General features: G+C 37.4%; 1 protein-coding gene across 3 annotated transcripts in view; it reads left to right on the forward strand.

Moving 5' to 3' along the window:
* The window catches only part of CDH11 (cadherin 11), an 81,525-nt gene extending 54,613 nt beyond the window's left edge, over positions 1–26,912 (forward strand). For all 3 annotated transcript variants that reach the window (XM_065847919.2, XM_065847920.2, XM_065847918.2), the window contains 11 exons: positions 6,304–6,699; positions 7,948–8,242; positions 8,870–8,989; positions 9,463–9,630; positions 12,514–12,701; positions 14,170–14,423; positions 15,418–15,554; positions 15,756–15,877; positions 16,677–16,794; positions 22,767–23,018; positions 24,001–26,912. In XM_065847919.2, coding sequence (XP_065703991.1) covers positions 6,472–6,699; positions 7,948–8,242; positions 8,870–8,989; positions 9,463–9,630; positions 12,514–12,701; positions 14,170–14,423; positions 15,418–15,554; positions 15,756–15,877; positions 16,677–16,794; positions 22,767–23,018; positions 24,001–24,497 — 2,379 coding nt within the window. In that variant the 5' untranslated portion in view covers positions 6,304–6,471 and the 3' untranslated portion in view covers positions 24,498–26,912. The remainder of the gene's footprint in view (positions 1–6,303; positions 6,700–7,947; positions 8,243–8,869; positions 8,990–9,462; positions 9,631–12,513; positions 12,702–14,169; positions 14,424–15,417; positions 15,555–15,755; positions 15,878–16,676; positions 16,795–22,766; positions 23,019–24,000) is intronic.
* The last annotated feature ends 986 nt before the right edge of the window (positions 26,913–27,898 follow it).

A 27,898-nucleotide genomic window follows, 5' to 3' on the forward strand; every position in this document is an offset into this window, starting at 1 on the left:
CCAGTGCAAAAATGCAATAATCCTAATTCTAGTCTACTCCAGATTTAGGATACCTAGAATATCACAGCAGGTTTGGCATTTTTCAGGACTAAAGGATTTAAGAACTGGCTTTGCTGTATGTGTCATGCAAACTAGATATGCTCTATAGCAAATGTCAAAATGTTCCACAACATCATTCCTTGTAATTAAAATGAGATGTCTTCCTTTCAACAAGTGTGTTGTATAGTGAATACAAGATTAATACTACTAAAAAACTGGTCTGATAATTCAGAACAATTTAAAATGGAAAAGTAATTGAGAGAATTAAGTTAAATGTGGTAGGTACGGATTCTCAGTATTTTAACTTGTTTCATAAACAAAAAGGACCACGCAATTTGTTTACCTTTATGTACCATTTTCTTGAAAGGTCAAGGAAGAGAACAAAGTTTTGTTAAACAGGAAAAAAAATAAAACCAAATATTAGGTTATCAAGATGTGCAAAACTTACTGGTTAGGGCTGAATATCTTTCTGCAGCAAGAACTAGTATCCTTCAAAACTGTTTTCATATTAATTTGTATCAAGGTATTGAAAATACTTGGGCATCGAGTATTTGAATACAGCAATCTACAAGAGGATAAAATACATGCCAGACTGAACTGCACTCTCACTGCTCCGCATACATTCATCAATGCACATCAGAAATTCAACAGGTGTGCACAGAACTATTCCACATCCCTCACTTCGTGTATTTTAATAGAAACTTTCAAAGTAGTTAAATTCATGATATGCCCTAAAGATTAACCAGCATGGGCTCAGGTGGGACTCAACTGATTATGTGATCTGTGGATCCTTTTTCCTAACTTCTTTCCACGCAAACTGCTCATTTTTCATTATCCTGATTGCAGTGTTCTAGGAGGAAAGTCTCTGAGCTAACCATTTAAGTTAAACCATGGAGTATGAGGCTGCTCAGAGCAGCCCTGTCCCAACAGCAGGAAAAAGCCCAGCCATTGTTGGCTTTGCTGCGCCGCTCCCTCCTTAGCCCCAAAACTCAGCTATACTTAACTCCAGAACTAGTATGATCCAATATTTATTCTGTCATTAAAAAAACTATTCATTTCCTTGTCTGATGATAAAATTATTGTAAAATAAATCATTCATCTTTTCAGCTAATTCTAATTACAGCTAAAATCCCATTTGGACTGGGAGTTTGCTATATTTACTTGGATACTTTTGCAAAACGTTTCAGAACATAATCATCCATTATTATATTGCTACACTTTGCTCTTGACTGCCTTCTGCCAAATGTATCATCCAGAAGTTACGTCCGAGACAAATCAGAAAAATTGTTTAGTCTATTATAATTTGGCATATGGTCATTTAATAGCACACAGGAAGTCAGCATGAATGTTTTGGATTATTTTTACTATAAATATAACGAAAGAAGTTTAAAATTGGCTAGACTTCACTTCCGCGACCGGCCTTGTCATTAAAATAATCTTTGCTGGCTCTTTATTTTTGTCTATTAGTCATCTGTAAGCAGACATTCAACTTTGTGTGTGAAGTTTTGTAGAGCAGGCTGACTTTGTAGCTCAGGCTGTTGGAGCGGGGATGACCCCGTATCGCCATCCCCGCGCTGGGCTGCGTGCTGAGGATCTGCCCTTCGTGGTCCCTCATGCGAGGATGCACACAGAGAGCAGAGCCGAGTCCTCGGGGAGCAGTCGAGACCCCGGCTCTGCTCCGTGCTGTAGTCCGGGGACGTGGTTAGATCACTTTTCAGGTTCATGATAGATCACAGAATCCCAGAATGTCAGGGATTGGAAGGGACCTGGAAAGCTCATCCAGTGCAATCCCCCCATGGAGCAGGAACACCCAGCTGAGGTTCCACAGGAAGGTGTCCAGGCGGGTTTGAATGTCTGCAGAGAAGGAGACTCCACAACCCCCCTGGGCAGCCTGGGCCAGGCTCTGCCACCCTCACTGAGATGTGTTCTTACTTAAGTTGAACAGCGTATTTCCATTAGGAATATTGATGGATTTTATTATCTAACAGTAGAAGAACAGACTTTTCTTATGTTAAAATTGAAACTTTGCATTTCCAGAACTAAGTAGCAACTACCAGCACAAAACATAGACACAATATCTATGTAGCTAGAAGCACCCTGAAGGCATGTTCTCACAATTATTTAGGGAGATTGTCTATCTCCATGCAAACATTTTCTCTATGCACCTCACTGTGTATGTTGTTTTTCAGAGTGTGGACCAGATATTTTTTTACCATTTCTCAGTCCTGTATACCTGACATGAGCAGCATTTGGGAATGTCATTGCATCCATGTGCCTCTCTGATGCGATTTGATCGTGTGTGGTGGCTGGTCAACTCGTTTCCCCTTTATCACTAATGGAGCTATTACTCACTACCAAAATCGCCAGTATTTGTTTGTATGCGCTGCATTTAAGGAAACAGGAAGCAATTTTTTTTTACAGATTCCTTAGGAAAACTTCAGATTTCAAAATTATCTGTTGTGCAATTTGAAACAACCATGAGAAAAAACAGGGTGTTGCAGTTTGGTAAACTGCCCACTGCTTTGCTGTAGTTGAGGAATATAAACTATGTGCAGAAATAACAATCATGTTGAAGATATCACTAAGATTGTGGGGTTTTTTTAAAAAAAAGACTGGAAATATTCACAGCCAATGATTCTGAGAGTCCACTACCTGTGTTGTGTTGTGCAGAGTCTGAATAGAAGTGCTGCACACAGAGGATTTGCAGCTCTCAGCAGAGCAGCAGCCCAGGCAGCTGCGGTGATTGCCATCCTCAGATCTGTATTCCGTGCTTACAGGATTATGAGCTATTTTTCCACAAGATAAAATAAATTGCTTTAGAAATTGTTTAGCCGCTTCTCCGTATTTTCTGCTTGAAGAAGTAGGAAATGGTAGGCTTTCAGCAGCTAACACTAAAACGTAGAGTAGATTGGTTTTGTTTTTTAAAAAAGATTTCTTTCTTGTCAATAGTACTGCTTTGGTTTTTAATGGCATTTATTTGAGTTTGAAGTGAAGAGCGTCTCGTGCACCTTGCCTTTTAGGAAGAAAGTAGTTTCTAAAAAGCCAAGCTCTACCTGTTTTGTCTATGAAGTATTTTCACAGACTTCAGTGGAACTCTGTTGATTTATTCTATTAGCTTTTCTTGTGCTGATAGGAGTCAGAGGGCTCACTGCTGTGGCAACCACGCTGGAACTGAACAGAGTAAGAACTTCAGGAAGGGAGAAGGTGAGAGGGGCACGAGGAGACGAGGGAGACCTTGTTGCCTGCAGCTCCAGCTTTAATTGCAGCCTATGTAGCAGTAGGTCACTGACTAAAGAGCCAAATTGGTATTACTAGCATGGAGTCCTTTCACATCGTAACTCAAAACAGAAGCAATTACCATAAACAGCCTTAGAGAATATTTTTTTTAGCCCAAGTAGTGGATGAGAGATAATAGTTTTCTTTATCTCGAAGACATGTAGCATTATTGCTTCCTCTCTATACACGTACACGCAGAGGATAAAACAAAAGGTAGCAAACAATTTTTTCTCTAAATCCTTACTAGTAAATGAAGCCTGGATGTGTGATTAATATTTTGTTTCTAGCACTTCACGCTCGAATGGCTGATAATAAGCAGCATATGTATCAGCTTGGCTCTTCCATTATAGTTAAGCATCTTTATAAAGTGTTTACGGATTTACATAACAATATTGAGAAGTTTGGGAATACTGGTCATATTTGTTTACTTGTTTTCATTGTTGAGATCATTATGTGATGTTAATGAAGAGTAACGATCGGCGATTTTAATTTCAAATGCATCCAAAATCTATTTGTGTAAGCAGTTTGCTTACACTTTTTTTCAGAGCAGGTTTAAAAATGCACAGCTGTCTGGGCGTATCTTCCTTTTTCATTTCTGTTTGGAGCACGTAGACCCCACTGAACAGTCAAGAAAGCCCAAGCACATCTAACTGCTGCAAACGAGCAACACACTATAGATCCCATAGCAGGTGTACTTGTCCGTCGTGATTAGCTATACTGGCCATGGCATTGAAGACCATTTGGCTCAAAGGAAACTCCACAGCAAACTACATCTGAGATGGCAGTACCACTGATTAACTGAATGCAATTATGAAGCAGACGGAACTGACCTTAATATGTAGAATTTGGTAACATCAATGCATTTCTGCAGACAAGAGGAAACCTCGGAGCCTGCTTGCCTCGGGGTTAGATTTACACCTGCCATGAGGATGTAAACCCAGAGGTGTTTACTAAACAGGGCAGAATAACTCATTTTACATCTGTGAGATGAGTAAAGAATTTGATGGTTTGTATTTAAAAAGTTTAATAAAGATAAATGATAGGGAAGCTTGGCAAATAAATACTGCATACTAGGTGCTTCAATTTTATTTTTTCTAGGCAAAACTGTCCTTTCTTTTTAGAATTAATTATTATCATAGAAAGCCACTATAACAACTAGTTTTGAAAGGCTTTTCATATTTAAGCCAATTCCAAAATAGGTTAAATCTCAGTTTTCAAGTCCTTTAAGTCCTACCTTATTATTACCCCTCAACAAAATAGAGCTACAAAATAAGCTCTAAAACCACAGACCTAATGTTCCACATTTCACACATGTATATTGTGTCAGAATAAAAGCGTTTTTCTGACCAAAATAATATAAATTGTTTTCTTTTTAATGTCTTTCATGCTGATATGAGTCATCGGTAATGTGGCATCATATAACAATAGTAAAAATGTACATGGGTACACCAAATGTTGTACTTGATAAATATGCTTGGGAAAGCCAGATCATTTTTGTAACTGTATGTGTGATTTTCATTTAATTCATAAGGAGCCACTGTGATGTTGTAATTGAGGCGATTTCAGTTTTCTTTAAAATAAAAACTTATCTTTTTTTGAAGAAACAGAACAAATACTTCATTCCTTATTTACTAATTACTTATTTAGACCCCCCTGTCTGTCAATGTTGGGTGTGTATTTTTATGTAACTGTGCAAAGGGATGGGGCTGAGAGGCCACAGCTGCTCAGGATTTTAGAAAGACATCCCAAGATGAGTGGATTTGGTACCTGTGAGATGTTTATCTGTTGCTGCAGTTATAGAATGGGATGTAGGCTCAAGCTTTTCCCTATATTCACATTTTTCTTCTGCTACAAATACTTTAAGAAAGATTTCCTTATTTCTCATGGAAAAATCATTCTGCTTTAAAGAAGATGGTAGCATATATTTATACATATGCCTGTATGAATATAACGAGTGTTTAATTAGTATCTTGCAGAAGAGTAAAGTGAATTACACTGAAAGCTGAAACAAACATCATAGGTACCTTATAAAAATTGGCTATTCTGCTAAGATTGAAGGAGAATATATTAGAAACCCCAGGGATAAGTCGAAGTGCCCTTCATGATGGATTGCTACCCGCTGGAGGTAGAGACCTCAGTTCAGGTTTCACTGCATTACACAATTTCTGCTTCAAATATTAATTTTGACCTAGTGTTTTAAAGAATTATTAGAAAGTAAGAAATCAATACAATTCTGGTAATTGAAATCACAGGGAAAATAGGAATAAAGAGCCAAATCAGTTACTGTGGTATCAAGAGTATCTGGATATGTTTTTATTGATTTATGGCATTTATTGTCACCAGCACAAAGACAGCAGAATTGGCAATCTATGCTGCTTCTCCGCTTTGATGACTTGATCCTCAGAAGGAGGCAGGAAGGCTACTTCAAGGGTCTAAATACAAACTGTAGGTGCTTGGAGTTCTGTCAGATGCTGCTCAGGCCTCGGAGAACATTGGTAGTTATTTTCAACATGAAAATCTGTTGGTCGTGAAAAGGCATTTTTTCTGGGCATGTGTAGAAATGTTCAATTTGTGATAAGCAAGTATCTTGGTATCTATCGTATATCTAAACCTATGGCTTAATGGCTTATATCTAAGGCTTATAACTAAGCTCTAAAGAGGGCTTAGGTATAAATTAGATATTTCTACAGTTACCTTGCATCTTGGACTAAATCCATTTGGAAGGATCATGAGAGAATATGATTCTCTATTTTTCAAATTCCAAAGGAGTGCCCTAATCAGCAAGTCAGGAGATTTTTACAAAGCAGCAGTAACACGTAGCAAAACTCTAAATATGCTCATTAGTCAGTATTTCATAATTATTAATACAATTTAATCTTATTATCTTGAAATTTCCCAAGGTAGTCTTATTTTGCTTAATAAAAAAAAATATTGCACCTCAGAGACATCAAAAGAACTGACAATCTTCTCCATTTTCCTTTCTTTCAGGAATTAAGCTGGGAAGCTGCAGAGCATTAAAGTGATGTGTTTAATGTGTAGTGGCATCCTATGTGCAGAACATTTTATCTGAAACTTTTCAGCATCCCCAAACTTGTTGACTTCCAAGGTGGAAGGGGTAGATTCTTGGATACTCCTGTGCCTACAAAATAACCAAAAATGAAGGAGGACAATTGTTTACATGCCGCTCTCATCTGCCTGGGCATGCTGTATTACAGCCATGCCGTCACTACAGAAAAACTGAACCACACAAGGCCGTCACTTCACGGGCACCATGAAAAAGGAAAAGAAGGACAAGTTCTGCACCGTTCAAAAAGAGGCTGGGTGTGGAACCAGTTCTTTGTTATAGAAGAGTACACGGGACCAGATCCTGTACTAGTAGGAAGGGTAAGAAATCATTTCTTTTTCATTCACTGATTAATAATTATTAATTTGTATTATTATTTTGTGAGTTATTTTTTTTCTGCTGTGTTAGCTGATTCTTCAGCAGCTGCTTGTTCACCTAGAATTAATCATTTGTTTGTAGCTCTATTGAGATTCTAAGCAAAATACTTCCTAAAAGTGACTACAGACTTTTCTATTGATCTCAGTAGTCTTTGAATGAAGGTGTATGAGCTATTATTTAATACAACAGTACAAACCAGATCAACCACCTGAGCAACAAGATGCCTCAAGCGTATCTGCTTATCATTCCTGGGTCTTTAAAAATAGTAATAACAAATGTAATGTCTAAACCAGGAGCTTAGTAAAAGTGTACTGCTCAATAGGTATCTCTTCATTTTCAGGTTATCAGTGAAATTAAATATATGAGGGGTATGTATATAGAGAGACATATATCTTTGTGCAAAAGTGTATTTACACACATCCTGGAGTGATTTTTTTTATTCTGGTGTTGTCTAATAGTAGCAGAATATAAATACATAACTAAAACAGTATATATGCTAAATCATAAATCATCAGCAGAACTGTGTTGACTTAACCCCAGCACAAAAGACTGGAGAACAGGATCAATGACAGCAAATACCATTCTGGGTATTCCGGTTTAAAAGATGGTTTGTGTTGTGCAATTTGTAGAAGTAAATATAAAAGCAATAAATCTGTAATTTGGCTCAATGTTTCCCTCATTCATCAAACTGAAGTGTGTGTTGGTTGTGAAAGTGAGAATCTTTAGTAAGCATTTGTTACTTCTTTTATATTAAAGAGGTTGTAATTAAAACCTAGTTGGCAATCACTGATTGGTTCATTCGTTACATCCCATCTGTCACTTACCAACTTTCTACATGCAACCTAGTAGAATATGATCTGTATGAAGTACACACAATCTTTGCAAAAATGACTCTTCCAATTTACTTGAATAAAGAACCTATTATAGATATCTTCTCATATATTCTCTTCCTTAAATCTTAGAGCCTGGGTCTCAGAAGCGCCGTGGCTGTACTGGCACGCAGGTCTGTGCAGGCAGCTGCCCAGAATGCAGGGCAGCTGTGTTCACAGCATGTGCCCGAGTACCGATTATGGCCTGATGTAGGACAAGATAACTGAAATGATACTGATTTCACAAACTTTTAAATTTCATGAACACGTAGACGAAATGTATACCATCTTGTTAAGGTATGTCTGTTTCTCATTTTGTAGCTTCATTCAGATATTGATTCTGGAGACGGAAACATTAAATACATTCTCTCAGGTGAAGGAGCAGGAATCATTTTTGTTATTGATGACAAATCAGGGAACATCCATGCAACAAAGACACTGGACCGGGAGGAAAGAGCTCAGTACACTCTCACGGCACAAGCGGTAGACAGAAACACTAACAGACCTTTGGAACCACCTTCTGAATTCATCGTTAAAGTTCAGGATATAAATGACAACCCGCCTGAGTTTCTTCATGAAAACTACCATGCCAATGTGCCCGAGAGATCAAATGTAGGTAAGTACTCAGAAATGCACTTCAGTTCCTGGCCTTACGGAATATGTTGCGTTGTCAGTATGTCTTGGCTTTATTTCATTCCTATTGTCTAGAGTTTTGGGAAGTAAAATTTACTTCATGCTCAGCCAGGGACTCAGCCAATTTATCTAATTTGCTGACCAAACCAAATCCTGCACAGTTACTCACTGTCATGGCTGCAATGTCTCTAGCTGGTTCGTTGAACAGGACTGTTTCCTCCTCGGAGGAATGTGAGGGTCCCCTGCAATTTATGGAGTGTGAATTCCCTGGGGTAAACATCAAGAGCATTCCTTTGGCAGAGCTGGGTAATAAAGCTAAGGAGTTACTGCCACACTATCTATTCAGTTTTCATCTCCTGTTTGAGCTTGTGTCTATCTCAGAGATTTCTACAGGAGTGATTTCTCTGAAACTCGGTGAGGAAAATGTAAAAAGTAAAGTCTGTTGTTTGGCTGTCTAATGACAAAAGCAATGTAACACTTAAACTACTGAGGGAAAGAAATAATGGTACAGCGTGACTGCTGACTTTATGACTGAAAGCATCTCTGCATGGTTCTTACAGGCAGGTTTGCTTCTGACTGTATTTCTTCTCCGTTTGCTTTCCGTTTTTAGGTACATCAGTTATTCAGGTAACAGCTTCAGATGCTGATGATCCTACCTATGGGAACAGTGCCAAATTGGTTTACAGTATTCTTGAAGGTCAGCCGTACTTCTCGGTCGAAGCTCAAACAGGTATTATTGAGCAGTTTATTTGAGTAGGACTTCATAACTGGCACACATTAAAAGGAAGAACTAAAGATATTGACTGAGGCAGTACAGTTGGGTATATCTACTGATGTCTTTGAGCAAAGCTGCCTTCATTCTTTCTTGATTCTAGTTAAGCTCTTTTGCAGGTTGGTCCCCTGGCATTTGGTAGAGCTTCTGGGTACACTACGCTAGAAAGATGATACTCTTTATTTTGTGGTATGATATAGAAAAGGCAGTGCCTGTGCTGAACAGGAATTCTCCAGGATTATCCTTTGTTCAGCTGTGTTGGATATTTGGGCTATTTTCCTTGTGTAGCATGATGCACAGCGTAGGGAAAACGGACTCTGCACCACCACTGCAAACATTGCTGTATTTTAATGCAAGCTAAAAATGCTTTATGCAATTTTTTGTCATGTGAACCCGTGAAAACTTGTGTTATATTTTCTTTATATTTATAGGAATTATCCGAACTGCCCTTCCGAATATGGACAGAGAAGCTAAGGAAGAGTATCACGTTGTAATACAGGCAAAAGATATGGGAGGACACATGGGAGGCCTCTCAGGGACAACCAAAGTGACAATTACACTTACAGATGTCAATGACAACCCACCAAAGTTCCCACAGAGTAAGTAACAACCAAATCCTTGCATCTACTACCAGTACCCGTATTTGTGAAGTATCAGACATACTTAAAACTTCAAAAAGCAGTAACTGATGGATTATCATAGCACACATGTGAAAAGATAAATGTTATTTACACATTTTTGCTAGTAACATATAGAGTTTTATGTCTGGATTATGTGCTTTGTGTTGCAAAATGAGACGTCAAGATCAGATTACGAAGATTGCTAACCCTACACTTTGTTTTTGAAACTACCAGACCACGTTATATTAGAAACAGATCTATGATATGATCAGGGAGACATAGTCTAGACTTCTTTGTTAATGGAGAAAGAGACCCCATTTCTTGAGGGCTGTTTTGTGTGTTAAACCAAATTGGTCAAAAATACTAGAAGATGTACCTGCACTGGAGCAGTGCGGGGATAAGCTTTTCCATTTTCATAGTTATAGTGTGAATGTAAAAGACACTGCAAAAAAGCAAGCAGTGTTCACTACTCTGCTCAGACCCCAAGAACTTTAAGAAAACCTTGCAAAGAAATAGGAGGTTAAAACAAACATCCCTGTGTGTATTACGTAGGAACAGATTTTTCTGAGTTGGGAGAGCTGCAGGGTGCAGTAGTCACATAGCGCTCGCAGCAGAATGCTCTCCAGTTACATTTACAGTGTTTGAAAGAAGCCTCCAAGTGGCCTTATGTCATGCCTTTCAGTACTTCAGTTTCATAGCTATTTGCGAGCATAGTTATGATAGTCATTTTCCATGAACAAATCCACTTTGCTTTTTGATGAAGATGGACACAGGAAAGGAGATCTATTTTATGTTCTTACAGCAGTATCTCTCAGGCTTGAAGTCTCTTGCTTTACTTGACCCTTGACAAAGGTGTTGCACAATCTATTAAGAGCTCCTGATGATGCCCTTTCAGGTCTCTGACAGACCTTCAAGTGACTGAGAACCATTTTTTATTTCACATAGCCTTTCATTGTAAGTGTTGATGCTTTATCCTTTACTTCTATAAACACTCTCAGTGAATGGTGAATCTCCATAAGGATAAAAAGTTAAGACCGGATACTCCTCAAGACATGTATTTTCCATGGCAACGCAAACTAAATTGGGTACAAATACATTTTTTAAATTGATGGTTGAAATGAATTGTTGGTCGTCAAATAATTATGTTTTATACCTGTGCTACTTATTTTTCATATATAAAATTAATCAGGGCTGACATTAACAGATTCAGTCTTCACAGTTGGGTGGAGGTACATTAATGGACCCACACATCTGTTCTGCCTCTCTGCGTGTGTTTTTGTTTCTTTGGAGGGTTTTTTTGTTGTTTGTTTTTAAATTGGAGTGTAGAGTACACACCAGCTCACCCTGTTTCTCCTCTGAGCAACCTTTACAACACTGATATGTCCTGGACATGACCATCTCTCTAACAGCTTTTCTTCCAGCGTTGCAGCTTTTTGGACCCTCACGCAAGAGCTTAAATGATCTAGTCAGGCCCTAAATGAGAAAATCTATGTCAGCATTTTCTACCATTCTAACAGGAAAGTGTTACATTCTTAAAATGACAGGTTTTTACATACATCACAAACACACCTTTTCACTCCAAATAATAGTCTGTGAACCTAGTACACAGTATTTTGTTGTGTAGCACCATCAAATGATGATTTTTTTCTTTACAAATTCAAGCCACTTTACAGAGTGTTTTGGGAGAATATTTAAAATTATCACAAATGCCAAATAATAGCACTTACTCTACTTAATCGTTCACCCCCAGCGTAAAACCAGGATTTGACCTGTTTATATTATATAAACATCCAAGTGATTGGGTTTTTTTAATCTACTCCCCCCTCCTCCCCAACGTTCAAGCCCTTAACGAGTTATATGTGCTTAAATTTTGGGTTCTTTGTGACTGGAGTTAATGATCTATTTTGATTACATGTGTCAATTGTTTTATGGGTAATGAGCCAAGGCCCTGCTGGGAGTAAGTGTGGCAACAAAGAGAGGGGAATAAATAAGATTATTTTATTTTTCATGCCCTTTTTTTTTCCCAATTAATTAATGCTGATGAAGTGGCAGAAAATGCCCATGTACATTTGTACGTTTAGGACCAGGTTATGTTACCTGAACTCTGGAGTTGGTTGGGAAGGTCACGGAATCAACGGTGCCCAAAGGATGACTGTTGGAGAGCTATTTTTCCAGAACAGTATTGCTCACCAGTATGGCAACACATCTGTGAGATGCTTGGGGATGGTTTTCCTATTGGTGTTTGATGAGGGAAAGCCATTTTTTGCTTGGTATGGAATCCCATACAAATTGGGATGTATTCTCTGTTGTGTTAAATTTTAATAATCATTGCTACTCTACGTTCATACTCCAAATTAAAGCCATAGAAAGCAGCAGATTAATTCTTTAGTCAGCACAGCAGAGAGGTCTTATCCAATTCATGGTATATAATTTGTGGCTCCTGAATGAAAGGGGAGAAATGCTTCTGGATTCTGCAGAGCTGAAGGTCATTCCATGAGTCACATGAAAGAGAATTTTCCGTCCATTTTCAGAGCAGGATTTCTGATATGAATTATAACCTCGATGTCACAACAGTTTCTGCATTCTGAATGACTGGTGATCTTTTTAACCCCATCCTGAACAGAGATACACAGATGTGTAAAATATCAGTGATGAGGTAATGTTATATAGATTAGCACTGTGTTTTAAGCTTTCATAGATGACTTTCTTCTCAGAGCTCTTTATAATATAACATTCCTTTAGGGGATTTGAAAATACAAAAATATTACTGTGTTTATTTGGAACTTAGAAGTTAAATGAGTAAACACACAACTGGAGAGCAGACGGCATAGTTAAGGCAAATGCCTTTTTTTGTTCCACCAGGTGTGTACCAGATGTCAGTGTCAGAAGCAGCTGTCCCAGGAGAGGAAGTCGGAAGAGTGAAGGCCAAAGATCCAGACATTGGGGAAAATGGCTTAGTAGCTTACAGCATCATTGATGGAGATGGCATGGATGTGTTTGAAATTACAACAGATTATGAGACTCAGGAAGGTGTTGTAAAGCTTAAGAAGGTGAGTAAAACCTAGTGATGTCTAGTATTCTTTGTTGCTGACAGAATATTTGGTAATAAGGGATTATTCCCTAAGATGTAATATCAGTTAATGCAATTTCACTTAGTTTGTTTCTAAGGCTGTGATTAACTCTTAATATTCCATTTCCCCATTAGCTGAATTGGAATGGAAGAAAATAACCAAGAAGAGTTACATAAATACTGTACAGTGGATTAATTGCACAAACTAAATGAATTCATAATAAAAAGTCACGGTAAAATACAATGCCATCAGCTTCATTGTTAATGAAGTTTTGCCTAGTGCTGATAAGTAGCAGACATTCACTGTTGCTTTATGTTCAGTCTGAATAGCCTCATGCCCTATAGTTTGAATTCTTCAGCTGTGCATTGTCCACAATATTGTTCTGAAGGAGTCACAGGCTATGCAAAAAGCAGCAAAAAGACTGAGGTGATTTCTTATACAGTCCATCAGTATAATCTTTAAAAGTGTTACTAAATGAATTTTAAATTACAAATTATAAAGCTTAAATCTCATTATTGAAACATTATGATTTTGCCCTTTGCATCTTTATAGCTTTTCATATTTCTTGGAGATTATTAAGGAGAAGGTCTGGGCAACTTAAGTTCAAAGTTAGCCCTGCCCTGTGCATCAGGGCAGTCTCTCAGGAAGAGACTCAGAACTCTCCTCTGGTCAAAACTATGCTGTGGTTCAATTACTGTCTCTGTTCTAGAGGTGGAAGTGTATTTTTTGTGTATTTAAAATGTGAATGAACTGTTACACCACTCAGTCCATGGTGTTACTGTACTCTGTGAATTGTGGTTGGCACCTACATAATAATTTTGAGGCTACCAATACCGCAACACTGCAGTGATTCCATGGCAATGGCAATGCAGATGCTGTGACTGTGATCAGGCTCCCATAGGGTATTATTTTGCCTCCTCTTTGTAAAGTGCTGTGAGATCTGTGGATGGAAAGAACTACAGAAACAAAAGCACTACTAACTATCTTCATTTAAATAATTTATGTTCTCTGCCCTGTCTCATGATGCACCTAGTAGCAATTTAAGCTACATTTGTATGTCAAAAGAAATGCCTGCCAGCTTGGGATAGACCAGGCTGGGCATTTTGTGGGAACTCCTTTATCCATCTCTCTTTAGTGCTACTTGGAAGGCTGCATGAAGAAAAGGTTAATTTTTCCCAATAAAGGTGATTTTCTGAGTGATACAGCAAGCAAAGAGCAAGACAAGGCCTCTGACCTGGTACTTTGAGTGCCTTCCTATGCTGCTCCGTACATAGAATGTAGCTCCTTCCATTTAAGTCTTTATGTTTTTAAATACACACATTTCAGTCCAAGCTTGTTGACAGATGCTCACATTTGTTTTATGTCATTGAATACTAGGGGACTGCTTACTGCTTTTACACTCTAGTTTTCCTAAATCTGGAACGCATTGTTGTCTTGTTTCTCGCAGCTCTTAGACTTTGAAACCAAAAAGTCCTACAGTCTGAAGGTAGAGGCAGCCAATGTGCATATTGATCCTAAGTTCATCAGCAATGGGCCATTCAAGGACACAGTAACAGTGAAGATAGCAGTGGAAGATGCTGATGAGCCACCTGTATTTTTAAAGCCAAGTTATATTTTTGAAGTACAAGAAAATGCAGCATCTGGTACTGTGGTTGGAAAAGTACATGCCAAAGACCCCGATGCTGCAAACAGTGCTATAAGGTACGCTTCATTACAGAGGGCTGCTTCTTTCTAAACATTAGCATGTAGAATTGTTATGCAAGTTATTAAGATAGTGTGATAGATCTACCACAGTAATATTATAAATTCACACAGAATATTAATAACTTTAACCATACAGCATTGTTTTTGTGTCTTCTTCTATAAGCTACTAGTTTCTCAAAGCCTTATCACAGTAAGAAAGCATAGCTATGCCTGCCTAAAATATACTTAAGGACATCTGTTTTAGGCTCATTCTAATTTATATTTTCTATAAAATATCCTATGCTGTTATCACAGCATATTTTTTCTCAAAATATAGAAGTCTACTACGCAGTACATTAGAGATTATGCTGGTTAATTGTTAACTGTTAATTGCTGCTGACAAGTACATATACACACCTACTTTCTGCAGTTACATTGGGTAGTCTTCTATTAGTTTATTTGTCATGTTCTCAGTGTAAATTCAATTATGAAACTCTGTTGTGAGGGTATAGTCAACATTTCAAAGAACTGCAAGGCAAAGATATGAAAACCAGAGCTGGATAAAGATGTACAAATATGTAAATAATGGGCAATATCTAATAATCTGGTATGGTCAGTTAACATTCTGAGTAATCCAAAGATCAGAAGACTTAAAAGAAAGATCTTCATGATTAATATGAAACAGAAGAAAACATATCAGTAGATATTTTTATCATGTTTTATAAGAAAAGAAAATAACTAATGTTTTGGGCTTTAATACAGAGATATCAAAGAACAATGATTTTCATTTACTCCAAAAATTCTGATCTAATATTTTTCTAAATGTAGAAACTGACCAGGTGCATCTGCTTTTAAAGGAACACGTATCACCCCTTTGACCATGATATTAAGGGCAACAATAACTGTACTACTTACAATTATTCAAAAATAATAAAGGTATAGAACAGATTTGGATCCATGCAACTACAAAGTCTGTCTCTTATCTAATTACTTATTTTCAATCTTCATTTAGATATTCAATTGATCGTCACACCGACCTTGAAAGATTTTTTATGATTAATGCAGAAGATGGCAACATCAAGACAATAAAAGCTTTGGATAGGGAAGAGATTGCTTGGCATAATATCTCTGTCTTTGCAGTTGAAGTCCGTAAGTATTTCACTAAAGTATTTCATAATCAGTGGTATAAATACTGTAGTCTTCTAATTATCTCAGTTTGATAAGCTGCAATAAATCCCAGTGGAAATTCTTCATTCTTCTATTTCATTTTTACCTGGAAACAGCAGGGATTTTGTTTGTTTTGAGGGGTCTTCTTGCTTCTGTTTCATTTTGTTTTGCCTACTCTCATAGACAAACAACACCAGGAAGCCAAAGTTCCAGTTGCAATTAAGGTCATTGATGTCAATGACAACGCTCCAAAATTTGCAGCAGCCTATGAAGCGTTTGTCTGTGAGAATGCTCGAAGCAATCAGGTATGCCTGGTCCTACCATCTCTCTGTGCATGAATTCCTTCCTTCAGGGTGTTAGCTCAGTTCCGTGTTGGTAGCTCAAATGAATGGCAGCAAACAAACATTTACGTTGAAATTTGGACCAGAATGCCTAGAGCACTCAGAAAGGCACTTTCCTCTGGTTTTATTCTGAACTGCTATCAGCAGTTACAGTGTATTGAATCTGACTGGTAGGGACTGTGCGTACCCACCATCCCATGGGCAAGGAAGCCGGCTGGGAGCAGCTTTCCCAGCTGGGAGCCCGATTTGGATATTACAGAAACATGCAGCGTCTTATAGGAAGAATCACAGCACAGTGCTTGGAGGGTTCAGCCTACAGATTTACCCCCGAACAATCTGTGAGGAAGAGGGGTTAGTACCATACAGAAATAGAGCTCTACACATTATCTGCACTTCTGCTTTTACTATAGCAGTTTGAGAAGGACATTGTTGCTATGAGTCCCTCTGAGGTGCTGAATTTTCTGCAGAACTTTATTTAGTCTATTAAATTATCATAAGCACATATTTGTACGTAAGAATGTGTATATAGGTGTATACTTTAACATCTATAATTCTATGTTGGTTAAATGTAATAGCAAGTAAAGACTGCCTGTTCTAGTTTTGAGTGTGCTCTGTGTTTATAACTGCATACATTTGTTGAGGTATTTTGGAGGTTTCTGCTATTTCAAAATTCTTTGTATTCAGGATATTTCCCAGAATGCTGTCTATATCTAATGTATCCAGAAAAGGACCTGTTTGTTTACAGAGTACTTTTCTTTTACAGCAATTTATTACAGTTAGTGCTGATGACAAAGATGACTCGGCCAATGGACCAAGATTTATCTTCAGTTTACCACCTGAAATTATTCATAATCCAAATTTTACACTCAGAGACAACAGAGGTTTGTGTGAAGATTCCCTCTATACTCGAGTCCAAATAAATGACAAATTAAAACTAATAGCCAGCATAATGCCATGTGTCTCTTTTCCAGAGATTTAGGGGAGGAAGGCAGAAAAAATATAGCTGAAATACAAGGATGTTTGTGGAATAATGTGTAATGCTTGTTAACTCACTTTCATTTTCTTGAATACATTTTTTTAAATTACATAATAACACCCCACATGAAAAATCCACTGCCATTTTATCTCCCAGGAAGAGGATAAAAACCATTAACAAAAACATTCACTAAGTGTAATTGGCAGATGTCCTGGATTTAGAGAAAACTTCCTGGCTAAGCTAGAATTAGCAGAGGCAGAATAAATTGTTAGGTTGCTTGTATTTATTCACCTTACTCTTCGTGCTAGCTTTTGTAAATGATGAATCACAGGAGATGTAGACTAAATTCCTAATGGAATAAAAATCGCTGCCACACTAACCTTCTGAAGGAAATACAAACGCAGATTTCTGCTGTGAAACGTATTCAGATTGGGTGTATCTCAGGATAATGGGTATCCTGATCTTTTTACCAATTTTCTGTTCGTGAAATATGGTACAACCTTGCATTCAGATTGATGGTGAGTTTCGTGGGAAAAACACCCAGGCCCAGGTGAGCATCAAAACTTATTTGATCATCTGACAAAACAGCATCAGTGAACCTAAGTTGCCAGAGGTTGAGGATGCCAGAGTGGGGTAAACAGGAAAAAATAGAGGCTCAGCCCTAATACATAATTGTCCTGGGGTTTTTAATGATAATCAATAGGATAGTCTCATTCAATGTTCATTTATTTTCCTGCACAGGGAAATGAAATTGCTTCAGCTTCTTAGAAATTGGTTTTAATTGGCAAGCTTTAATGTTTGAAGAAAACTTTACTGTTTTCTGAAAAGTAGAACTCAGTTAAACTGCTTTGAATAATGAATCCAGATGATTTCTTCTAGACTTGCAGAAGCACAAAAGGCAACATAATTCAGATACATGATTTCAGTAAAAACTTTTTTCTCTCAAGTGTTATGTTGTGGCATATTTTATATCAATATCAGAAGTGAGGGTAATTATCAATCATCAGAGTTCCCAAACAAAATCTCTGTTATTCTTGGAAGATCAAAGTAATACTGTTACCTACTGCTTGACACTTGTACATTCATGAGCAATTCATAGAAGATCCAGGAGGGGATATATTTATTCTCTTTAAAGTAGTAAAAGACATTTAAAAAAAAAAAAAAGATGAGTGACTTTTTAGAGAGAAGTAAATCAAAATGTATTCTTTGCTTGAGACCCTGAGGCCAAGTTTCGCTTTAAAAGATGATGTATGGTCACCATATCAAACTGAAAATGGATTACATTTTATAATCTAACAGAGGAAGCATAGGTCAGAATTGAGATGCTCTGATACAGCTGCAGGCAAATGGTATTATGGTTCCTGGCTCCAGTCAATTCCATTAATCCTTCATTTCCATATGCAGCAAAATCCTTCTTTTTTCAAATGACAAAGTTAACCCAGACAAAAATGTTTTGTAATTGAAGTGATAATGTCACCTGAATGCAGTGACTGTACCTGACAATACTGCAAAAGGTTATTTCAGCAAGACAGTATTTAAGGATTGAATCTTCCTGTATAATTCCATGTTTGGGAAATGAATAGCGTAATGAAATCCATCCATTTCCATCTTGTCTTTCCCTCATTTTTGTATAAACCTCAGTGCAGTGATGTTATTATTTTTTCGGTGGGGTTTTAAGTTATGGGAGAGAGCAAAGTAAAAATGTTAAAATTCTCTATACTTCCATATAAAGAAGCATTACCATTTATAAGTCAAATAATTTACATGATCAGTTAACGGTTGGGATTGTTTTCAGTTGTGAATCTGAGTAGCCTATATACCATGCCACCACTTTCAGAAAGAATTGCTAGTTTCAAAGAAAAATGGCTTTATTAACTCTGGAGGACAGTTACTGAAAACTCTAATGTTTGGGTCTATTACAGAACTTTAAAGTGAATACAGCCCTACAATTATCATTTAATAGAGTTTCTTTCTACCAACTCCTAAAAGTAATCACATATTGCAGTAATCCACAAAACGTAATCACGTTCTACATCCTATTAATAGCCTACTGTGTTACCAAGTTTTTCAGAGACTATCTTCCATAGAAAACATGAGATAATGGCTTATCACATGCTGTGATAAAACACTGAATTACTTTTGCGCTGTTTACTTACATTATACCACGTAAATAAACAGCACTGTGTTTGCCCAGGCTCTGTTCAATTTTGCTCCTATTGAAGTCAGAGCTTCAAAGCAGAGGTAGAGGCTCATGACACTTCACAGCAGAGAGACGGGTTTTAGCAAATGGATTTCCTGCTTTTAATCCTGCTCCATCCTCAATGGAAACGCCCTTTGCTGGGGCCGCTCACCTTGTGCGGGGCTTGGATGCTGCGCGTGTTGCTGGAGGGACTGCAGCCACCCTGCTTTACCCTGCTGCTCAAGGACGAGTTACACTGCAACAGCAAAAGAGAGGTGGAGTAATGTTCTCAAATACGCAAGATAGAGCTTTACAAAGACTAAAATTAAATTTGTGATTCTACTAAAATCAGTGACTAAAATCCACTGTTTTAAATAGAAAAGTGCTCTGGCTCTTGATTTCAGACCTTTTAATCAAGACATTTTGAAACACATGAGCAATAAAGCCAGGGGATTTCATCGTGGATTATCCACAGCATTTGCCACTGGTAATGAGTTCAGACAGCTGGACCCCTGAAGTTCTTCAGGTTTCTTGCTGAATCAGCACTCACGTTCTGATATAGGTGATAACGTCCACACTGCAGTAAGCTTCTTTAATCTAGAAGCCTCCTTACACAATATACAAGTTAACAACCCCCCAAAAGCTAAGCTGCATTTGCCTGTATGTTGAGGAAAAAAATGAAAAACCATCAATAAGATCACCAGAGAAAAAGACAAAAATCAAAGGTCGAGAAGATCACTATGAAGATCACCATAAAGTAATGCAATTTTAACTTGTAATTCTGCAGATTTCATGGAGACTATAGCTAATCTTCACTTACAGCACTTTTGGGTATTAGATATCCTAGACAATAACAGCTGGAAAAATGAGAGCGTGTGTATTTTTCTGGATGGTGTCGAGATGGTTATTTTCTTCCCTCTGTCTTGTGTTAACCCCCATTGTGTTTGTTAAGACTGTCAGTCAAGTGCCTCTCATATGTGCTAAGTAATAGTTGTAAGATGGTATTGACATTTAACTTCTGTTGCTTGGCTTTAAAAATGCCATTATACCTGGATTATAGTTATACTCCTGGGATGTGAATATAATGAAAAAGCAAGGATGAGAATATTAGCTAGGATTATATGTTATCTTTTATCCAGGTAAAAGACTTTTTTTCCTCTTATGGATATTATGTTTCTTCTAAATGTAAGAAGTGAACATAACATAAACAGAAAAGAAGCACAAAAAATGACCTTTTAGGGTTGGTAAATGATAGTCCTTTTTAAACTCTAGCCAGGCATGTTAATTGGATTTTTTTTTTTTTTTAAATACATTAAACTAGAAATCATTTCAATTTAAACCAGAAAAATCAACCATTGGATCATATTTAGCCTTAGTGTAACATAACTGACTGCAGGGGAATTGGCCAGTCTCTATAATAACCGAATGATTTGTCATTCTTTTCTTATTTCTAGTTGTCAAAATTCAAGAAAAATTAATATCATATCACATATCTTAGCCAACAGACTAAATACACTAATATATGATACTGCCTGTGCTTCCTTCCATATTGCCTTTGCAGCCTCTAGGCAGCCGTAGCTCAGCCCAATAGTCATGTTCATATTTTTTGCCACAAGAAGAATCGGTCCTATTGTGATCTTTCATTTAATAGGGCACATCTTTGTTCTTGTATTGAGGAAATGAATTATTAAATGTTTTTCAGAGAACCCTGTGGAACAGTTTTATTTGTTATCAATATAGATTAGTTCAAGTATTAGTTGATGGGTTAATAGATATTAGATGTTACATTTCTATTTATACCAAACTGTTACGAGCCCATTAATTCAAAGTCCTATGACACAGAACTGCTATCACTAAGGTCTTTTAAAACACTGTGCTACAAAGCCTAGCTGGGCAAATGCTGAATGTAGGTGTTTATGAAAAGAGAGTGAGGGCACCTCCAAAAACCACAAGCAATAAATAATCAGATCTTAATCAGCTCCTCCATCCTTAGCAAATATGACCATCATGTAAAGGAGAAGTTAACAAGCTGTCTTCTCTCCGGGCATTATTCTTGTGAGACTTCAGTATCAGAGACACTACAGTTCTGTCATGCCAAGGTAACCACAGTGGGCCTGGCAGGAGAGGTGTAGACATGGGGAAATGAATTAATTTAGCATGTAACAAACATCCTATCTAGGACAGTCCTAAAAATATTCATCCTTTTTGATGTGATCTGCACAATTTACTAGCAGGAGAGTCAGATAAACAGAGCCCTAGTGCTAACATCCCATACATAATTTTGTGGCCACCAAATTTTCAGACAATTTCAGACTTTGTCCTACATCGGGGTACTGCCTGCAAGGGTGGTTAATATAAGGCAAGAATACTTGTCGTTTTTTATATAATTTATTCACAGACTTTCATGGAAATAGCAGTGATTAGATCATTAAGAGAGGTTTTATGATTTGCATTATTAAATTCTGGAATTTATGCTGACTCTTCAGTAAGAAAATTATTAATCTCCTGCAGTAGCCGAGGCAATAGTAAAATGGGTACCAGCAGAGGTGAAGGGCCCTCCCTTAGTAGATAAAAGAACTATGCTTTTTTTTCTTTCCACTAGATAGTGAAAAATAAAGAACATGGCAAAACAGAAAAGTTTGTGTCAAGTAAATTCTTAGCTTAAGCTAGTATTCGAAGGTCTGAAAACCACAGACGTGATTGTCTCATTTACTTCAGGATGTTTACAATTTTATAAACTTGGGTTCAGTCTGAGAAACAAGGAGCACAATAAAGAAACGCTGTTCGTGTTTCCCAGCCTTTGTCTGTCACGGCTGGGAGCAGGAAACACTGACCAGTGCATCCCAGGGTTTCATGTCACACACTTCCCTTCAAATGCTTTTGGCGCAGGAAGCACGAGGGACTATCCACGATCACCTTCCGCGCTGAGACGGCACCTTGGTTTCCATCCTCGTGCTCAGCGAGGACAACTGGAAATAGCGTTAGAGCAATACTTGAACTCTTCCTCATATTCACATAATTCAACATGTGCCCAGACATATTGTGCGTGTACAACCAAGCTTTCTGAATTCTGGCTTTGGGACCTTGTACGAAAAACAGTTTCTGAACAAATACTACTTACTTTAGTGTTTCTTAATGAAACGGATCAACGGTGAGCCTTAAATCTGCTAATACACAGCAAAAATTGGCTTTTGTTTTGGTGGGAGTGCCATTGACAGACTATTTTGGTACAGATTTCTGCCTTCCATTGCTGTAGGTCTGACACCAAGAATGACAAATCAGGGGAATTTGTTTTTTTCCCCTCCACTGAAGGTTTTAATTCTGGAACGAGACTAGAACCAGCCCAAACAGCAGTGCCAAGGCCCAGGCATTCTGCTAGCTAATGAAGTATTGTGAGATTCCCAGGAAGTTAGAGGGGTGCTAAAAGGAGGTACTGACAGAGATTTCTTTGTGTTCCTTGTGTTGCCCTCATCACCTTGAGATACTTAAAATCGAGTCTGGTACCGTGTAAATGAAACAATACTGTAACTGCTCTTGGGTCACTAGGAAGCCAATACTTTGTGCTGGTTTATTGTACTAATAATGCTAAGGCATCTGAAAATTCAGGGCTCTTGGAGCAAGATATATTTTTTTCAACATTTAATAAGAGGATGACTTTGTGGAAAAAATAATGCTGGCTATCTTTCTTCTTTAAACAGATAACACAGCAAGTGTTCTGGTTAGACGTGAAGGATTTAGTCGCCAGAAGCAAGATTTATACCTTCTTCCTATTGTAATAAGTGATGGTGGACTCCCCCCTATGAGCAGCACCAACACCCTCACCATTCGGGTCTGCGGCTGTGACAGCAATGGCTCCATGCTCTCCTGTAATGCCGAGCCCTACATCCTCAATGCTGGATTAAGCACTGGAGCTTTAATCGCCATTCTTGCTTGCATTGTGATTTTGTTAGGTAAAAACATTCTTATTACGCTTCTATATTTGTTTGTGATAAAAAATTAACCTTGCCTTCAGCTTCAAGATGGATATATAAATCTCAATTTCTTAGCTTTTGTTTTTATAGGAGGTACTAATCTGCCTGGCTCAAATACAGTATATGATAACTGCAACAGCAAACACCAATGAATTTATCTGGCCTCAGAGAATGTCCCTTCATGGCCTAATATCAGTTAATCAGGGACACTGTTTAAAGGAGGTCATGACATAAAGTTTTAAGTTTTGTGATCCTCCTTGACGACAAGATCCTTATTGAGGTGAGCCAGGATTAATGTGGCTCCTGCCACCTATTTCCCTCTAACTCCCTCTGGTGTTGGAGACAAATGGCTCAGAAGACCTCATTTGAAGAAAGTCCTGTAAAGTATTTCCCTATGATTTGAAAATATTTACATTACTATGGGTAAATTAAAATGCGTTTTTAGTCTTTCTTAATGTATTTTAAAATTATTTTATAGAAATTTGAAGTGAAAGGGAATACAGCAACAAAGGCATATGTTCTGAGGTGTTACTTAAGAAAAATTCCATTTTCATGGAAATGAAACATGGAATTAGAGTTAAGTTTTGGGCATACAGCAGAGATTAAAGACTCATCTTCACTTTGTTGTAGGTGTCCATGTGATTGGGCTGCTTAAAGGCAGTGTTACAGTGCTCATGCAGCACTGCGGGCCCACAAATGCTTTTCTTTAATTAGTCTTGCAGTAATGAGTAATTAGGAAAAGCAATGGCATTCAGCCCAAACAGAAAGCCTCGAATCGGTGTGTTCAATTCTGTGTACAAATGTCAATGCTTTTACCTAACTAAAAATGCAGATGTTAGCAAAAATACATGATGAACTGCAGCATAAAAGCTGAGGTTTCAGTGAATGCAATAATCTATTTATAAAGGGGCCACTGCTTGAGAGTGCAGTCTAACTTGTCTTTTTTTTTTTTTTCCTATAGTCATTGTAGTGTTGTTTGTAACACTGAAAAGGCAGAAAAAAGAACCTCTGATTGTTTTTGAAGAAGAAGATGTCCGAGAGAACATTATTACTTATGATGACGAAGGTGGAGGAGAGGAAGATACTGAAGCGTTTGACATCGCTACTTTGCAGAACCCTGACGGCATCAATGGATTTATTCCTCGCAAAGACATAAAACCTGAGTATCAGTATATGCCGAGACCAGGGCTTCGGCCGGCTCCTAACAGCGTTGATGTTGATGATTTCATCAACACAAGAATACAAGAGGCTGATAACGATCCAACTGCTCCTCCCTATGACTCTATTCAGATCTATGGCTATGAAGGAAGAGGCTCAGTGGCTGGTTCACTTAGCTCATTAGAGTCAGCGACAACAGATTCTGATTTGGACTATGACTATCTACAAAATTGGGGACCTCGATTTAAGAAACTTGCAGACTTGTATGGCTCCAAAGACACTTTCGATGATGATTCTTAACAATAAAGATTAAGATTTGGCCTTAAGAACTGTGTCCAATGTCCAGAAGAATCCAGAAGAAATGTAAGCAGGTATTTTTTTAAAAATCAAGAAAAATCTCATTTAAACATTTAAGTTTGACAGAGAGGATTCCTTTGATAAAAAGGACATAGAAGTGGTAAATACTGTGAAGTACCTTTTCCTACAAAAGGCAAATATAGAAGTTGGCTGCCAGCTTCACTAGAGGAAAAAACCCACTTAAGAAATACAAAATATTTAAATGAAGGAAGATGCTAAAAGCAAACCTACAAATAAGGGAAATCTTATGTATTATGAACATCTAAATCTTTTACGTCAAAGAAGCTTCCACAAATTAGAAAACATAACAGTTCTGAGCTGTAATTTCGCCTTAAACTATGGACACTCTATACGGTAGTGCATTTTTAAACTTGAAATATATAATATTCAGCCAGCTTAAACCCATATGATGTATGTACAGTACAATGTACAATTATTATGTCTCTTGAGCATCAAACTTGTTACTGCTGATTCTTGTAAATCTTTTTGCTTCTACTTTCATCTTGAACTAATACGTGCCAGATATAAAAACTCTGTCTTGTTGCAGTGGGAGGCGCCCTATTTCTATGTCATTTTTAATGTATCTATTTGTACAATTTTAAAATTCTTATTTTAGTATACATACAAATATCAGTATTCTGACATGTAAGAAATGTTACAGCATCACACTTATATTTTATGAACATTGTACTGTTGCTTTAATATGTGCTTCAATATAAGAAGCAGACTTTGAAATAAACTGATTCTTTTTTAATTCTTGTTCTGGTTATTAAGCATATAAGGAAAAACATAGTGTTTCTAATGTCCCATTTATAGTTCTGACTAATTTACTACAATTGTGACCTTTTAATAGCCTTATTTATTATGTGTTTGTAGTTGGTTTGTTGCCTTGTTAAGTGATTATTTAAAAACCAAGTACATTTTACAAATGTTTTTTAGATTTAAAAAAAAATGTAATGTCTGGTGAACATTTTGTACCCTCTCTATCTACAGCTTGTGGCTGCTCCCAGAACACAGTAATAATCTTCATATAATACTACTGTGCTTTCTGGATTAAATTAAGTGTAATACTTTTCAATATTTCCCATGTAATATGCATTTATCTTGTATCTTAGAAATTCCAGAGGGTTCAGAAATGACTTTATATGTGGACAGGAGTACTCTGTACTTACAATTTACTCCAGGCTTGTGAATTTCCGTATCTGTGCTAGGCTTCTGCGGGTTCTAGAGACTTCAATCTGACTCAATTTAGCTATGAATTCCCTAAAGACTGTTCTACCTGACAATTACTTTACCTGAGTAGTAATTAAGATTCTGGCACTTTTTTTTTCCATTTTATTTTGATTTTTTTTTTTCCATTTACTGCAGTAGAATAGCATCGTCTACTGATAGGAAGACATTTCAATTTGTGATGACAGACATACAGAGTGCTTTCAGAGTTGTTCTTTGTAATGTATGTTTTTAATTGAAAAATGATCTATAACTTTTTTATATTAGTTCAGAATGAGCAAGGGATTGGAATATGTTTCATGCATCAACATTTTCAGCATCTGTGTACGGCTGTACTTCTGCTAAATTTAATATAGTTTGCTGTTTAGGGTCAGAGATCAGCAGCTGCAATATGGGAAGAGGCAATAAATAGAAATGTTATACATTTTTCTACCGCTCATTTTACAGACCCCGTCCTTCACTTGCAGTCAGGTACCAAACTGCTTGATCTGAGAGGAAATCTGATTTGTTGGTGTATTGCTTTTCTGAAGACCCCCATATATGTAGTTAGATTAAAATTTAACTTGTTGAAATTATGAATGATGTTTCAGCTCTATATTCATAACATATTCACTTGTCCCATTATATCCCTATGTTTTATAAGGCAGAGTTTGCTAAATCAGCAGATTTGCTCTACAATGTTTATTGTAATATTTCACTTTATTATAGCTGTATGCATTCTATATAATTCTATAGTTTATTATTAACTTGGTTCAAATTTCTTTGGTGGTTGATTTTTCTCTGTTTATAATCCAAAGAATATTTTGCTAGATTTGCACATTTCTCCATTATAAATTTAAATAAACATTAAAAAAATGAAATGAGTATCAATTTACAAATTAACAAATGGAAATAAAGTAAAAAGAAAAAGTCATTTGTAGGACTCCATCCTCATTGATGCTATCTGGGTTTATTTCAGTATTGAGCAAGTTTTAGAATTAATAACTGCATTTTCTACATTTTTATGTTTAATTTTTAAGAAGGACATTGTCAACTACATTTTTTAATAGTCTTAAATGCTTTGAGTTTTAGTCTCTATTGTTTGTAGCACTCTCGTAGATGCTTGGAAATAAATTTTCTTTCCCTGCTGGTTTTGTCCTTTTTCATTTGATTATTTTTCCCCTTCACAGTGAATATGGAATTACCGTAGTCGTGCTAATCTCAACCAACACTGCCTCTGAAATGCTGGGAATTATGACATATCTGCAGCACCCCTAATGAACAGCGTGTTAAACTTCAGAGTGGTGCTCACTGGAGTCTCAGGTTTTAATCTGAGAGTGTAAAGACCAGCCCAGCAGCCCTGGGTTGGTCCCCGACACAAACCAGAGAAGCCTGTGGGCTGGGGCTCCCAAGGAGCTGAGCAGCCCGGGAAGGGATTTACTCACACGAGTTACTTTAGCGCAGTCTCTGTCTCTTCCCAACTCAGCTTCACACCCATGGAAGGCAACCAAAAGATGAATTACAACTGCAGTGGGTTTGAAGACAAACCCTAATTAAAGGGAGGATCACCACGACTGAGCCAGGTAAGGTAATGGACAGTAGCAAGTGCAGATGATGTTTTGGCCTCTTTTTTCCCCTCTTGTAAGGCCTGTCTCAGACATCATCTGGGGGAAAGTGGGAGGAATAACAAAGACCCTCCAAATATCCTCAGTAACAGACGGTGCAACATTCACTAGGAGTGATGTATATGTTGTGAGTGCAGGTATGTGCTCCTGTTGGCAAAAATACTCAGCTCCATGTCTAGCTGCCTATCACCAGAACTCGCATGTGAGCAAGGTTGACGTGTCCCCAGTCTCACGTATATCCACAGTGCTTTTGTACACAATTTCTCTCAGCACCGGCAAGAAGCAATTAGATATGCAAGTTCAGTGCCGGTTGCTAAGGGAACTCAAAACTTACACTGATATGGAAGGGAAGTGTTTGTTTGGGATTTTTAGATTGCCTCTGTCATGTTCTTGCCATTATGTCAAGCAGTTTTTGATACCATGTCAAGGGGTACAAGCTTGCCACCAACATTTACATGCTCTTCTGCAAGATCATGCTTCAGAAACTGATATCACCACAGATGAGAAAAG

This window comes from Patagioenas fasciata, chromosome 13, assembly GCF_037038585.1.
Source record: "Patagioenas fasciata isolate bPatFas1 chromosome 13, bPatFas1.hap1, whole genome shotgun sequence".
Classification (NCBI taxonomy): Eukaryota; Metazoa; Chordata; class Aves; order Columbiformes; family Columbidae; genus Patagioenas; species Patagioenas fasciata.